The sequence below is a fragment of the Gossypium hirsutum genome, chromosome A02 (genome assembly GCF_007990345.1).
Source record: "Gossypium hirsutum isolate 1008001.06 chromosome A02, Gossypium_hirsutum_v2.1, whole genome shotgun sequence".
Taxonomy (NCBI): Eukaryota; Viridiplantae; Streptophyta; class Magnoliopsida; order Malvales; family Malvaceae; genus Gossypium; species Gossypium hirsutum.
Window position 1 is genome coordinate 18,241,212 of NC_053425.1, and position 17,948 is coordinate 18,259,159.

The following is a 17,948-nucleotide window of genomic DNA, read 5'->3' on the forward strand; positions in this document are numbered from 1 at the left end:
ATTTAACACTTTCAGTAAAGCATTCCGATGTGGTTCTGAATTCAACAGTAAGGGTAATACCGAAATTTGTACTGATTGTTTGCTTAACTGTTCCACGACGTTATATTCATTATGCTTGATGAACTTCAAGATTAATGTGCTTCCTCTTCATTCACTAGCCTTTTAACTTCTTTTTTGGATGGATTCTCAAGTTCAACCTCGGCCTCATGTCTCGGTGCCTTTCCTTTCTGCTTCAGGTCATTAGTCTTCTTCATTGGTTCGACCGCTTTAGAATAACACCTCCCGCTGCGGGTGAAGTGTTCTACTTTGCTAACATTTTCGGTCGTGATTTTGGATTTTTCACCTTCAGGTATGATAATGTTGACATCATATTTCCATGGTACTGCCTTGTTGTCTTTGTAAGGGAAAGGAAATGGTACTTCAATTATCATCTTTGGTTTCACTTGCTCCTTTTTTGCATCGTAATAAATCACCAATGGTCGATCGGCACTATAAGGGAAACATGATGATTGATTATCAGAAGTGCATACTTCTCCTTCATCGGCCTCTTTCATTTTGTTAAAGATTTCGACTTCCTTGTTGTCTATCATGTCTTGAAGTAGTTTTCTGAATCATTCACAAGACTGGATGTCATGCCTCTCGATCCCATGAAAATCACAAAAACATTGACTTTTTGAATTTCCTTCTTTGAAAATTCTATTGGGATGACAGAACGACCCCTTTCAAACAATACCTCCTAATCTTTCGCAACAGTGTCTTTATTTCTGAAACACAATTTTTGGCACGCCTCCTGTCTTCTTTTGTTACCGCGCACACGTTCCCTTCAGTCGTATTGCTAGCGCCATCAAATCGTAAAATGCCTGCATCGATAAGACCTTAAACCCTCCTTTTAAAGGCCAAAAAATTTTCTGTAGAGTGCCCCTGGTTTCCAGCGTGGTACATGCAACTGGCATTAGGGTCGTACCATTTTGGGTATGGAGGCTTCAAGGGTGCCATATAATGTGGGGATATTAATTGTTTTTCCAATAGTTTTAGGTACAGCTCTCCGTATGACACGGGAATTAGGGTGAACTGGGGTTTTTCAGGATTGGATCTTGTTGGTCTTTGTTCATTTTTAGGTTGGCCTTGAGTAGGCATGGTGTTTGGTGGGAACATGGCAAATGGTCTTTGGTTATCTGTGGCGTAGACGGGGTAAGGAGGAGGTGCTTGATAGTAAGGGTTTTGGGGTGGATAATAAAAGTTTGGAGGTGGGTGATATCGAGGTCGTGGCTGGACTGGGTAAGGATTAGAAGTATGATGGTTCTCAGTTCCCACTATATGGGCTTCTGCCTCTTTTTTCTTTACAGGTGCTGCCCTTTTCGAGCTTTCGAAACCTTCGATCCTTCCACTCTTGATGGCATTTTCTATAAGTTCCCCAGATATTACAATATCTGTGAAGTCTTTCGTGGCACTTCCTACCAACTTATCATAAAACGATGCTTTAAAAGTGTTGATGAAGAGGACCGTTACTTCAGTTTTAGTTAATGGGGGTTCTACTTGGGCCGAGATATCCCTCCATCTTTGCGCGTATTGTCTAAAAGTCTCCGTTGGCTTCTTTTCCATTATCTGTAGAGTTAGTCGATCAGGCACCATGTCGGATACATGCTTGTATTGTTCGCAAAATGATGATGCCAAGTCTTTCCATGATTGGATCCTTTCTCTACTAAGTTGATTATACCAACGAAGGGCCGATCTGACCAAGTTGACCTGGAAACAATGTATTAATAATTTATCTTCATTCACGTAACCAGTCATATTCCAACAAAACATGACAAGATGCGCTTTTGAACATCTCGTTCTATCGTATTTTTCAAAATCTGGAAATTTAAATTTTAGAGGCAGAACCAGATCGGGCACCAAACTAAGCTCTTTGGCACTTAGTGCAGAGAAGGTTTTAGCACCTTCTATTGCCTTGAGCCTTTCTTCCAAGCTCCTATACTTATCTTGGGCATCATGATCATCCATTTTCAACTTGGCTAATTCTACCGGATCTGGAACATTGGGATCGGCAGGATTAGTTTCAGGGTTCGATGTGAATATACCTTGCCCTAGATAAGTAGGGGGTACAGGTCGTTGCTCAAAGCTTGCAGGTTCTCCTCGAGGACATTCTCTTTGCATTACATGTGCATGAGGTGGAGTGAATCTTGGGGGATAGAGCGGATCCTGATCATGATTAGTTCTTGGCTGAGGCTCCATAGTGTTAGGACTCTACATAAGTCCTTTTCCTTTGACCAAAGCTGTCATCATCTCCATCATTTTGGCCATCTGCTCTATTTGCTCGAGCGATTCCTCTTGAGATCTTAACATCAGATCTCTTGCTTCCTGTTGTGACTTGGTTAACTTCTCTTGCAATTCTCTTTGGGTCTTTTCCATCCTTTCAATTCTCTCATTGAACTCGGCTTCCATAATTCTAGCTTTTCGATGCGTCCTATAAGAATGGCATGATTCCAGACTTGGAGTGTCGCAACTGCGGATTATACAGTGATATGTACATGCAATGAATAGATGAATGGATGAATGAATGACAAATGTTAAAAAAATGACGAATGAATGTTAGTCATAAACAAATATGTAGGAATTTGGTGTTGATTTCAAGATAGCCCCATACCTAGGCATTTCATTTATCAAAGGAGTCTATTACAAAACGTTTCACCATTTTTTATTCAACAGTTACACAAATTTCCTAGCCACATTGCCTTGTTTCTTCACTCGCTCTAAGAACTCTGACATGCTTAATCTTTGGCTCGGAGGGAATTGGCAACTGAGAGCTTCGGTTTCATCCGATAATTGCACCACTTGCATAGCTGCCTTGCGAATTTCATTGATAAAAAAGCTGAGTTACATTTCTTTTTCTTGGAGAGCTCTTTCATAAGTACGAGTGTCTCTTTCATACTGATCATTCTTTTCTTCTAGAGCTTTTAGAAGAGTATCTAACTGTTGCTGATGAGATTGCAGCATATTTTCTAGATCTCGTATTTTTCTTCTTAGCTCTTGGCGTTCGGACTGACTAGTCACAAATTCTACAGTCACAGTTTCATACTCGACATTCTTCTTTCTTAACTCTATCATAGCACGCGCAGCTTTTTCCTCTTCTTTCTTTGCTTTCCCTTTTCAGAATTCCATCCCACATTTGATGTTGCTAATTTCTTCTTTCCATTCTGCCGACGATTTGCCCAACCCACTATTTTTTATAGTGCTTCTTAATTTCTTATTTTCCAAATGAAGGTCCCTTAAGTCATTTCTCACGATCTCAGCTTCTCTTTGGATTTTCACGGTTTGGGACTTTTCAATCTGAACATCCATCTTTAGCTGGTAGTTTTCCTCTTGAAGAGAGCTGATATCCCGTAACAACTTAGCCTTTTCACGTTCAAATTCGCATTTCGCTACTTCCAGCTCGGATGGCATTTCTTCTGAGAAAGGATTCTGGAAAGTGTAACTCGTCGATGAGATTTGTTGACTATTCACTCGTCATTTTCTCCATAAGTCATAATCTTGAGTGATAGCATCAGCATAAAGGGCTAACTCCATTAGTGAATTTCCTTCCAAGACTTTACAGTATCTCGGACTCTTTTCATGTAGCCTTCACCCGTAAATGTGAACTCTGATTGTGCCAATCCTCCAGTAGCAGGTATGAACTGTCGTGAAGCAAACTGTCTTTGAACCATTTGTGACACCCCTAAATTGACCCTAGTCAGGAAGTGGTTTCGGGACCGCTAAACCGAGTTGCAGAAATAATTGAATATAATATTTTATGTCTATTATATGTATATATGCATGTGTGAAAATTTCATGTTTGAATTTTGTTAATTGTAAGTGAATTTTATTAAATAGGACTTATTTGAGAAAATTTAGAAATGTGCAAGGCAAATGTGAAGTGGCCTATTAATGCATGTTATGAAAATGATGGGTTTGCATGTCAAATTACCCAAAATTTGAGCTAGTGGCCGGCCATGCTATGGGTGGAAACATGTTGGGAACATGTTGGCTTAGTGTGTTATGTTAGAAAGAATAAATAAAGGGTTAGTAATTAAGTAATGAAAAGGGTGGGGTGATGAAAACAAAGTTGTCTCATCCATCCCCCCCATTTGCCGTAACTAGACAAAGAAAAAAAAAAGAAAGAGTGTTCATCCTTTAACACCTTGGCCGAAAATTTGAAGGAGGAAGGAAGAAGAAAGGTTGAAGAGATTCGGCCATGCATGTAACTAGACTAAGGTATGTTTGATGATGTTCCATGAGATGCATGCATGTTTTAGTTGTTAGTTTGAGTTCTACCTAGCCCATGGTCTAAATCTTGCTATGTGATGGAGATGATATTCGGCCATGGGTGTTGTCTTTCTTGGTTGGTGTTTTGATGTTGTGGTGATGAGGCATGAAGATGATTGAGCTTGAGTGTTTAATAAAAAGGTTTGGATGTGAGAGTGTGTGAGGAGTAGAAATGAGGGGTCTTAGCAACTTCACGAAGGTTCGGCCATGGTGCTTCAATATTGCACTTGTGTTTAACCCTAGGATTAATTAGTTATATGGTTAGTATGGGTATGGGTGACCGAATATGAGAGCATGAATAGATGGAGAGTTTGGTGAATCGATATGTGGTAAATGTTAAGTGTTAAATGAGATAGAAATGATAGATTAATGTTGCACATTCGGCTATAGTTAGGCATGTTGATGATCTTATCTTGACTTAGATAATTAGGCATAAAAGGGTGGTAATGAGGTTGAGGTTATTGAATGGTTAGTTGGGTAACAAATGAAGCATTCGGCCATCACTTGGGAGCTTATGTGATGTTGAGTTTAAAATTAGCAAAGGTGATTACCGAATGTCCAAGTATGCATATGCATGTGTGATTAGATTATTGATAGTATGGTAATTGCATGAGGTTATTAGCCGAATAGCTAAGAACATAAAGTAGCAAGATGAAAATTTTACCATGTCGTTTCGTATGTCATAAAATCATTAAAATGTGGATACCAATATATGTAGCAAAGCGGTTAAATGAGTTAATTTATTTGTTTAAGCTCAAGACTCTAAAGGAGAGGCGTCCAACAAGGGAAAGGAAAAAGTGATCGAATAGCCGCCGAAATTGTTCGACCACATCCGAGGTAAGTTTTAAGTGATTAAACGTTCAGTAAATTCAATTATAATAGGACATGATGAGTTGATTTAATAAGATATGATGTGGCCATGATATGTTCTAAGCTCAAATGGTAAGTTCTTAAGTGTTTGAGCTTGGGAATTCAAGGGTAATTTGAAATAGTCTGCTTAGGACAGCAGCAGTAACGTGACTTTAGAAAATCACCATAAATTTATGGATTTGAATTAGAGGCTGAATGAGACATTAAATTAAAGCTTAATGAGTCTAGTTTCTTATAAAAGAAACCGTGTAAGCAAAGGAATTTCCGATAATGAGATACTTAAAGTTGTGTGAGACAACGCAGAATGACACTGTAATCCTCTGTTCTATTTTTAGAAAATCATTATAAATTGTACAAAAATGGTTATAAGATAAAATTTATATGCTTAGACTCCTTAATGAGTCTAGTTTCAAATGAAATCAAATACAACACATTTTGAATTCAGTAAAATGAGGAATTTGATTCGTAGTGAAGAGTGGTCAGATTAGTCAAACAGTGAAATAGGGGAAACTTTAAGAAAAATATGGTATTGATTGGCCAAACATAAAATTCTTGAAATTTTGTGGATGGAAGATATACGAGTCTATATTCAGGAAAAATTAACGGAAAGTGATTTGGAGTTTTGTAGCTCCAGTTATAAATAATTTAGTGACTATTGCTCAGGAAAAACAGCTTGTGCTGAATTTGAGATTATGTTGTGAACCTTGATAAACTTGTTTTAGTTGCTCATAAGCTATTGATTAAACCCATACTTGAATTCTAAATCATAATATTGTAAGTTTATGAGTATTCGAATATGAAATGATAGTAAGGCCTAATGGCCGATGTGATGAATGTGAAAGTGTATATATGTGATAAGGCCTAATGGCCGATGTGATAAATGTGAAAGTGTATATATATGTGATAAGGCCTAATGGCCGATGTGATGAATGTGAAAGTGTATATGTGTGATAAGGCCTAATAGCCGATGTGATGAATGTGAAAGTGTATATATGTGATAAGGCCTAATAGCCGATGTGATGAATGTGAAAGTGTATATATGTGATAAGGCCTAATGGCCGATGTGATGAATGTGAAAGTGTATATATGTAATAAGGCCTAATGGCCGATGTGATGAATGTGAAAGTGTATATATGTGATAAGGCCTAATGGCCGATGTGATGAATGTGAAAGTGTATATATGTGACGGGGTCGAGTGGCCAACGTGATGGATGTGAAAGTGCATAAATGTGATAAGTCCCGAAGGGCATTTGTGTCAGTACTATATCCGGGTTAAAACCCCGCAGGCTTTATGCGAGAATATTATCACTGATTAATGTCCGTAAGCTTCGTGCTCGTACTATATCCGAGCTCTAAAGACCCGATGACTACGTGTGGGAATTTTGTCCGGGTAAGACCCGATAACTTCGTGTGGAGATTATGTCCGGGTAAGACTTCGTAATAAGAATTGCTTATAAATATATTCAATGCGAAAGGTTAAACAGGTATGTACTCCAAGTTTATATGTGAGCTTGATTTGCATTAAATCATAAGGTAGTTATGTGATGCATACGAGAGCAATCTATGAGACTATTCCTATGACTATGTGACATCGGATCAGTGTGAGAGGTGATGTGAAATCATACGATATATCTATGTCACATGAGCTCACTTTTATGTGAAAGTTTATCTGCCTATTGTATATGATGAGATGTGCACATTCGGTAAAGGGATGGTATGCCCGAAGGAAGAGTGAAATAAAAATACGAACAACTACGTTATAATTTGATTGTTATCTGTTGACACTGCTTAAAACTTACTAAGCATTGTAATGCTTACTCCGTTTACTCTGTTTCCTCTGTTTTATAGATCTCATTGCGAAGCTACAGGCTCGGGGATCGTCAGCAACTAGTCATACTATCACTATCCACTGTTTGGTACTGCTATGTTTTGGATTATCTTATGGCATGTATAAAATAGACTAGTGGCGGAAGAATATTTTGGTTAATGTATATAGCCATGCGAAAATGGCTTATATATGTTTGAGCATAATGTTATAATCATTTGGTATGGAATGGTTAATCACTATCATAATTTGTGCTATTTATGCTAAAAGGGCTAGTTGAATCATGGAAACTATGAAATAGGTAAAGTCTACCTTAAAGGCAGATGCTGGCAGCAGCAGTGATGTAGATCTGGGAAAATCACTAAAAATAGTAGGATTGGAATTAAATAATGAATAAATTATGTAAACGAACCTTGATGAATCTATTTTCATAGGAAAGTAACGAAACGATCATATGGACAGTATGTTAAGAGATATTTAGGTTCTCGTGAGACAGGGCCAGAACGGTTTCTGGATTTCCTGTTCCGACTTTGGAAATTCATTATAAATTAAAAAGAGATAATTAGGAGTCATTCCATATATGTATAGATTCCTCTCTGAGTCTAGTTTCTATAGAAACAAACGGCATCAGTATTGAAGCTCTGTGCAGGGAGATATCCAAGTCGTAATGCGCAAAGGTCAGTGTAGTTGATCCCTGTAACATGGGAGATTTTGACTAATAAACTGTACTAATTGGCCCGACAAAAAATTCTAGAAAAAAATATGTAGATGGGCATATGAGTCTAGTTTCAGGGAAAATTTACGGAACTGGATTTCGAGTTTCAGAACTCAAGATATGATTTTTAAAGAGACTAGTACGCAGACTGGTAGCTTGTCTGGGAAATTTTTTTTAAGTGGTTTGAAGTCTGTTAACACCTCGTGTTCGACTCCGGAGACGGCCTCGGGTTCGGGGTGTTACACCATTAACGGAGCGTATCCAATTCCTCCCCATAATCCTAGTAAAGGCACCTAATCTTGGCTTCTGCATTTATATATCAGAACTGAAGGACGAATCCATGGTGCTCTCCAGGTTATCTCTTCAGCGCGAAGGTTTTGAAAAACTGAAACCCAGTGCTGCTCGGTGACATCTTTCGGCCAATCTTTCTCAAAGTAAGCCTTTAATGGGGCGAATGTTTTTGAGAACATGTGGAAAGGTGTGCGCTCTACTTTCCAGAAATGGCTTAGAATCCAGACATTAAGCAACTGCGCGCATCCGATAAAACGTCCTTCCCCTTTTCTCCTACAACTACTCAGAGATCTAAAAGTCTCGGCCAAGATAGTTGGGACGGGGTTGATCCCTTGCCCCAACCTTTCGAAGAAATCCACTACCGCGACTTCTACATGCCTCAAAACCTTTAGGAAGACGATCAATCCGTAAATGGCCAAAGCAAACATATCCATCTCTTCGCAATATCTGGATGATTTTGAACTAAGTCTAGCAAAGAAAACCACGGAACACAACTGAAGTCATTCTTTTTCTTTACCTATTTTTCAGCCCATATATCGGTCATTCCGGTCAACCTCACTAGCTTTTTCTTGAAGGTCATTGGCTTAGGCTCTTTCACGAAGCAAAGCAGCATATTCTTCTATGGTCGGAGTCATATCTTCATGATTGAAAGTGAAACATTGGTATGCTGGGTCCTAGAATCGAACCATGGCTTGAATCAACTATTCATCTACATTGACGGCGATCAAGTGAGCTATATCCCGGTACTTTTCAGTGAAAATCCCCCTAGTATCTGAGTCCCACTGTTTCCAAATCTGAGTCAAGTCTTCGAGGTTATTCTGACGAACATTCGAAGTTACATGTTCAGGAAGATTGGAGGTACATCCTTCCGTTAAACTGTCCCCTTTTACTTTCTGGGTTTTCAAAGACCAGTCTCGAACCACAACATTTCTCTTGGTTACTTGCGTAATTGACTCCTCCATTAGAAACCCGTTTTTGGCAACCAATCTCTAATCAACACCTTCCTAATCAAGATGCCTACGATGCATGATGGAAAATAAAAATAAAGGAAAACAACATTGGTTAGTAATCACAACAAATATAAACTGAGAAAAACTATGGAAACTTCAACACATTAAGCTACCCGGTTCAATTCTTTTGTATAAAACTATGGAAATGAAAGACAAGAGGTGTTTCTCCTGTGTACTTATTTTTGTGATTATTAACGGACGGAGGTTCGACAAGGCTTTAATTAGGTGGCTCATATGGTTCACTATATGCGGTTTCGATTCTAGATAGGTACTCGAATTATCCGTACTGTCATCTGCTAAGATTAGTATGAAGCCTCGGTCATTTCCTATCACAGGCTTATGAGTTCAATTCGAGGGATTACATTTACTTATGCCTATGCGGAGGGACAAGTTAACTCACAAAAGCATAAATCGTATGTAACTCGGAAGTATTCACTAGCCTGTGCAGAGGGGCGAGTTAACTCACGAAGGCATGGCGTTTACTTCCACTTAAGCGGAATGAGCCTGGGTAGAGAGCTCATGTTATGCAAAAATGCAAGTGCACGGTGTGTGGGGAGAAGCTCACAAACCTTTACGTTTTATTTAAAAACTAAACTATAAAAAACTAAAACCATAAAAACTTAGAGCTGAAGAACAACAAGATAAAACAAGTTAGAAGAATATTTACAACATGATGCAAATGCATCCCTTTTCAAAAACAAAATTTAAAGGATCACGACTAAATATTAATTTGAACATGGAGTTTTGAAAGTTTTGACAACACACGTTTAATTCTAGACTCAACTCTCAAAAAAAAGAGTCCCCAGTGGAGTCGCCAACTGTAGCGATGTAAAATTTTTTGCTTTCGGTCACTAATTGAGGCGATTTATTTAAAATTTGAAAACTGACTTTCGATTTTATTAAAAAAGGGAGTCGCCACCGATCCTTTTTCCTAAGTGTGATCGGACACCTAATAAATCCTCTTTTTTAAAAGAAAATTTATTCTTTAAATAAAAAGAAGACTGAACTTAGGTCTACGTCAAAAGCTAGAGAAAAAAATAGGGTTCGGAAGTCGGTTACGCACGGGGAAGGTATTAGCACCCCTGCGACGCCCAAAATTGGTATCTCATTAAACATGTGTTGTCTTGAATTTCAAAATTGTGAGTTCAATATAACATTAATCGTGATCCAATTAAAACGCGAGAAATTTCAAGTTTTTTTTGGGTTTCTTTTGAGAAGGACGTTCCGTTTTTAACACGAGCTGATTGATATTCACCCAACATAGTGATGAAATCGAAGACTTAATGTTAAATCGGTACGTTGCCTTACTTGTTGAAATTAATTTAAAAACATGAATGAAAATATTTCTAGATAAAAAAATAAAAGTAAAAGAAAACTAATATTGATGTTGAAATATGATATGAACTAATATGCTAAATTCGGAACAGACAAATAATAATAAAAAGTTAAGAATATATGAAGCAAATAATATATAAAACATTAACAATGTATATGCGATAATAATAGTAGAAAACACAATAATAATGCATATGGTATTAAACATGATAATAATAGTAATAATGCAAATACGAAATACTAGGGAACATATATATATAAAACATATAATACCCGATTAAAAAATATACAATATATATTGAAAACAGTAATAATATAAAAAATAACTAATAATAACGATATAAAAATATATATACATTAAAAAATATACGTAATAATAGGAATAAAAAGTATATACATAGTATTAAAAATATATACATAATATATACATATTAGAAATAATAATAATATTAAAAAACAATTATTACGTAAATATACACACACATATATATATATATTGAAAATTTATAGATAATAATGATATTAAAAGTATGTACAAAAATAAAAATAATATAATATAAAGTGAAAAAAATAATGATAATAATATATTAATAAAAAAAATATATACATACATATACCAAAAAATATATTCATAATAATAGTATTGAGTATTAAAAGTATATATATAATATAGACAAAAATATATGCACAATATAGTATTGAAAGTATTTACATGGGATAATATAAAAAATGTATGAATAATGTGATATTTAAAATATATACAATATATAGTATTAAGAATATACGCAATATATATGGTATTAAAAATATAGTATTAAAAAACATAATATATATATATACGTATTGATTAAAAAATAATACTAATAATAGTAATAGTAAAATACTAATAAATAATAGATATAGTAATAATAAGAATATATAAACGACAATATGTACAGGGGAAAATAAAAGTAATAAAAGAAAATTAGTAACGCTATAAATACGTAAACATATATATATTGGAAACATATATACATAGTATTAGTATTTAAATATATAATATAATATTTAAGAAAAACTGTACATAATATTTACGTACTTAACATAGCGTTTAAAGTATATATGTAATATAACATTAGATATATATATATATGGTAATATGAAAATATATAACTAATAATATTTAAGAATGTATACATAATATAGTAAGAAATATATATATATACGTAATATAGAATTTAGAATATGCATAATATATTAAAAGAATATCTACATAATATAATATTAAGAAAATTAATAATAACGACAAAAAAGATATTAATAATAATATATATAATATATATACGTATAAGTATTAAGCAAAAATAATAATAATGAAATGCTAATAAAAAATATATAATAATAATAACAGTAATAATAGTATAAATAATATTAAAATTAAAATAAAATAATGAGAAAAAATGAAAAAAGGACGAAACTGAATTAAAAAATTGAAATTTTGAGGCGAATTCGAAATAAAAAATAAAAAGGAAGGGCTTATTTGAACGCGCGTGAGACGTAGGGGGACCAAACGAGGAAATTTCCCAAACCCCAAAACGCGTGTTTCATAGGGGACTAAATCAAAAACCTAAAAAAATTATAGGGTAAATTAAAATTTAAAAGAAACCCGATTCAAAAATAATAAAATGCGGAAGGACTATTCGCGCAATTAGCCCATCAAACGAAAACACGCGGACCCTGACTGGAATGGGTCGGGTCGACCCGCTTTACTCCAAAACGACGCCGTTTTATACCAGCAGGCACTAAGCCAAAACGACGCCGTTTTGTAAATGGTATAAAAGTCAAGTTTTTTTTTAAAAAAACTTATTTTAGCTATGGTTTTGAAAAAAAAGAAAAGGGGAATGGTTTTGGTGCTCTGGGCATGGACGATTTTCGGCGATCGGACCACCGTCCGTCCGTCGTCGACGATCACCGTATATGGTGGCCGGAAGTGCAATCGACCCCTTTTTTACCCTTTTGCTCCCCTCGCCCTAGATCCGTAGTTAAAGTACCCAAAAACCTCACGAAAGCCGATGGAAATCAAAAAAACTTCTCGGTTCTAAACTCTCCGATCACCCCCCAAAACAAGGTAAGATTTGATATATTTTTTATGTTTATCTAAGAATACTAGCAGTAAAGAAACAAAGAAATTACCTTTCTATTTTTCTATCCGATTGCTTCTCAATATTCAGTTTTTGTATTGATTTGTTTTTCCTTTTTTTTATATTTGAAAATCCCCTTTTTACATCACTTTGTTCGGCTTATATAGCCGTTTACATTGCTCTCTAATCCGTTTTTACTGCTTGCATGTTCTTTTTGTTTTGCAGGTGGTGGTTGAACGGTGGAATGGGGGTTGACAGAGGTGATGGGACAGAGGCGGCGGCTAGGGGGGAACTAGGTTTTTTTTCTGATTTGTTTTGTGTTTTTAGGCTAGTTGGGTTAGGGTTTAGGTTTAGATTGGGTTTGATGTTTGGGTTCTTGTTGGGTCAAAATTGGCCTGCAACACATTTAATAATTAATTCATTCGTTACCTTACATTTTATAATGCAAGTATAGCATAAACAAGATTTTATTTAATTGAACAACTCACCAAGGCCTATAACAACACAAACATGATTTTAAATATTGAAGCGGACAGAATGCAATCAATCTAACACGAAGTAATTGAAGTCATTTTAATTAGAACAAGAACAAAAAAAAACAATTATTCATATTCATGATCACAACATAAACAAGAAAATTAAAGAGAAGGGAACTAGGAAGCAAATCCTGTATTTCTCGGAAGCCAGACTAGTGCGCTCCTCTCCTTCTCTGCTTGTTCTATTGAATCGAGGCATCTAGGAACAATTGAATGATTCAATTCCAAGGTGGAAGATGGCTTTTTTTCAGGATGGAAATCGACAAGGGAAATGGACAAGAAAAAGGGAAAAACCAAAGAGAACAAGTGAGTGAAAGAGAGAGAGATGTGTGGGAATGAAGGTGTGTTGAGTTAATAGGTGAAGGGGGTATTTATAGGTTAAAGTAGCTGCTAAACATAGAAAATAATTAGTAGCCACACACTTCCCTTGGCTTTCCACACATGGAGCAATGTTTGAATGTTTCAAACTTTGCTACATTTAGCTTGGGGCAAATCTTCAAAAGCACAAAACGTGGAGGGGTTTGAATAGGATTTTAAGGAAACTTGAGTGCTGTTTTGCAATTAATTTAATCAACTAAATAATATGATTGGGTCAGCTTATTGGGTTGGTTTTGGGCTGCAAATTTTCTTATTGGATCAGTCTTCAATGTTTAGCATGCTGGGTCACTTTCTCCTTCAGGCTTTAAATTAATTTTTAACCCAATTTAACTTGGATAAAAATTTAATATAAATTATATAAAATGATCATCATTTGGACCAACCTTGGCTGGAAAAATATTTAATCTTGCCCTTGGTTCAGTTGATACAAAAATTCCCCAACGTTTCAAGCCTTTTTAGGTGTCTGCCGAGTCAATTTTCAACTTTTGTGAAAAACTGTCGAAAATAAACCAAAATTGTGAAAATTTATTATAAAAATAATTAAAATTCAATATGTTAATAATTTAATAATTAATTATTTTATAATTAAAGTATGAATTTTGACAAAATTTACTACAGAACTGCATGAATTAGAGCTTAAAAGGTATTAAAAAGTCTATATATTTTTGTGTTTCCACACCCCCAAACTTAATGCATTGCTCGTCTTGAGTCATGCATAAATTGAAAAGAGGAAGTGCTTGAAAAATGTCTTTAGAATACATTTTCGCCACAATTATGAGTCTAGTATAATTACACTCAAGAACAAGAATTTTGAAATTATGCAACTAAAGTATACATATCGTTCGGATTATTCTTAATTGTTATAATGCTAGCAAGAATAGACTAAATGTTTTCTTAATAAAGACATGCTAATCTTTACCACCTTTTTATTCCCTAATTTGAGACTAAACTTGTAACACCCCATACCCATAAACCATGCCAGAGTAGAATACGAGGCATTACTTAACTCGATCTCATGCACACAAACTTTCATAAGTCACCCAGACTATGTCCAATTTAAAACTATTTCAATTTCTAGTTTAAACCTCTTGTGATGGGCCTACGAGCCCCTAATTGACCATTGGGGACTATTCGGGATCAACCCGGGCCCTTAACTCATATATAGAAAATTTGACTTTGAAACAAGGTATAGGCTCGTGTGGAAGGACAACACGCCCGTGTGGCCTTTTTCAACATGGGCATGTTGATGGCTCGTGTGGCTCGCACGGCCTAAGCAATACAGGGACACGCCCATGTCCTCCACCTATGTGGAATTAATTTTAATTGCACACCTAGAAGGGTTTTTACACGGCCTGGCACACGCCCGTGTCCCTCGTCCGTGTGCTTTACATGACCAAGACACGTCCGTGTCCTAACCCGTGTGTAAAAACATGGAGATTCTGTTTCTGACGTTAGCATCCCCAAAATGACACACGACCATGGCACATGCCCGTGTGCTAGGCCGTGTCCCTCACACGGCTGAGACATACGACCGTGTCTCTTCCCGTGTGTTTACTATCATGCATACTAACTTGAAATTTTTACGTGCAGGGGACATACGGCCGGACCACACGCCCATGACACAAGGCCTAGACACAAGCCCGTGTGTCCACCCGTGTGGATAATATAAGGCTATTTACTAAGCCTCTTTGCCACCTTTACTTACACAACCTGCACAATAACCAGCAAATCCAATATAAGACTATCTCAAGCAACCAAATCATCCACAACAGACAACATTCCATTTACACATTTTACTCAACCATGGAAATAACTTCATTCCATACAAATCAACAAGAACATTAGCCATTATTTGAGGCTTAATACAAAATGAGGGATTTATCCCTAGCCAACACATTTGGCCAAGTTTTCAATGACACAAAAATAGCAAATTCTAAGCCCTATACATGCCATATTCAAAAATATGAATCAAACTATACCGAAAGCTTCAATTGATAGTGTGATCGATATCTCTGACTTCCGTTGATCCTTGAGCTAGATAGGCGGCACTATAAGAAAAATGAAAAGAGAGGGAATAAGCATAAAGCTTAGTAAGTTGCATATAAATAATTATACAACAATACTTTACCATTCATCAACAAGTATCAAAATACACAAGTGGGCATAAGCAAAACTTACTCATCAATATTCAACACACATCATATAGCATATAATGTGGCTCACATTTTATACATACCAAATAGGTACCTATATCACTATAACACGGTTATAGTTTCTCATTAACTAAAAATCAAAACTTTCACCGTTGAACCATTCAGAATGCTATCGGATATTCCATAGCATCAAACGTAGGGTAAGGTGCCGATGCCATGTCCCAGACATGGTCTTACACTGATGATGCAAAGCCAATTATAATTCCGGATCCAATCCCATCTCCCGACCTATACCTATAACTTCTTCAAATGTAGATTTGCCCGAACTTATTTAATATCTCAATTCGATGCCATGTCCCAGAAATGGTCTTACACTGACTATCATCTCGTAGTTGATGCATGTCCCAGACATGTTTTACACTGACTTACGTCTTGAGGCTGATGCACGTCCCAGACATGGCTTACACTAGCAGTTGTCTCGATGCTGATGCAATGTCCCAGACATGGTCTTACACTGGCTCTCATAATGTGGCCGATGCATGTCCCAGACATGTCTTACACTAGCTCACAATAACCCCTATGTCATGGCATGAATATCCGATTTATTTCCTAGGTTCAAACGGGAACTCTGCTATCTCTATTATCATCATGCTTTCTCAATTTCACAATCAAGCAATTCATGCTATATGAAATTCAAGTACAATTCAACACATAAATTTGCAATGTAGTTGTATTATTTACATACAACTTACCTTGGATTACAAAATATCGCGACTAGTCGATTTAGTCGATTTACTTGGATTTCCCTCGGTCTAGATTTGGATTCGGTATTTATTGATCTATAATAAAAAATTGCACTTATTTAGTCACTTTATCAATCTAGGCACTTTACAATTCATAATTGGGCAAAATAACCAATTTGCTCTTAGACTTTTGCAAAATGACCATTTTACCCCTAAGCCCAAAAATTGATTTTTATCGAATTTCTTCACACATTAAGCCTAGCCGAACCCTTTCTACTCTTATAGCAGCTCCAAATTTCCACTATTTCACACACTTATCATCTATTTTACAACTTATGCAAAATAGTCCTTTTAGGTGTTTTCATGCTAACACCTTTCACAAAAGTTATTTATAAGACACCCAAGACTCATTTTCTTCCATAAAAACTCAGCAAACATTACAAATCCTTTCATGGAAAAACCCTAAACTCTTAGTCATTTTGCAAAATAGTACCCTCATTTGAAAGCTTAAGCTTCAAGGGCCTCAAAAGTACAAATATATTCAACAAACGGTTGGAAAATCACTTACTTGTGAAGGCTTAAAGTTGATGAAATTTTTAAGCTCCAAAACCCTTATTTTCCTAAAAATTTTGGTGGTAGAGAAGAAGATTGTGATATCATCTTTCTCTTATTTTATTTCTATTTTAGTCAAAATTGGTCACCAACTCACCTAATTTTGACAAATTTATCTCCTCTTTGACTCTATGGCCGGCTAGCATCCTTTCTAAGGTCTATTTTCCCTTTAAAGACCCTCAATTTAGGTTTCATGGAAATTTAACACCCTTAGTTATCAATTTAAGACTTTTGCACTTTATGTGATTTAGCCATTTTTCTCAATTAGGGTTCCAAACGCTAAAATTGACTAACCAAAGTTTTCATGCACTCTTATAAATATGCTATGACTCCAAAATAATGATAAAATACTTTATTCGAATCCGAATTTATGGTCCCGAGACTACTATTCTGATTAGGCCCTAAATCGGGCTATTACATTTCTCTCCCTTTAGGGTACCTGTGAATAAGTTTGGGTACTGATCTCTCATAGTCTCCTCGGGTTCCTATGTGGCTTCCTTAACTCCATATGTATGCCACAAAACTTTCACAAGTGCAATACTCTTATTTCTTAATTGTTTGACTTCCCGAGCCAATATCTTGACTGGCTCTTCCCCATAAGTCATGTCCGAGAGAATCTCAACCTCTGTTGGCGCAATCACATGTGAAGGGTCTGATCTATATCGGCGTAGCATGGACACATGAAATACATCGTGAATCTATTCCAACTCTGGTGGCAAGGATAATCGATAAGCAATCAGCCCTACTCTTTCGATAACCTCATGAGGTCCTATGAAACGAGGACTCAACTTGCCTATTCTACCAAATCTGAGAACTTTTCTCCACAGGGATACTTTTAAAAACATTCGATCACCGACTTGAAATTCAATCTCCTTCTGTTTCAAATCTGCATAGGATTTCTACCTATCCGAGGCAGCCTTCAAATAGTCACGAATCACTTTAACTTTCTCTTCAGTTTCCTTGACTACATCTACCCCGTGAATCTGACCTTCTCTGAGCTTGGTCCAATATAGGGCGTTCGACACTTTCGCCCATATAATGCCTCATAAAGTGCCATC

General features: G+C 36.1%; 1 protein-coding gene across 1 annotated transcript; it reads right to left on the reverse strand.

The window, feature by feature from the left end:
* Nucleotides 1-876: 876 nt before the first annotated feature.
* LOC107952267 (uncharacterized) lies at nt 877-2,235 on the reverse strand. Its single transcript, XM_016887534.2, has one exon. It carries the CDS (start codon nt 2,233-2,235, stop codon nt 877-879), a length of 1,359 nt encoding a protein of 452 aa, XP_016743023.2.
* Between the last annotated feature and the right edge of the window lie 15,713 nt (nt 2,236-17,948).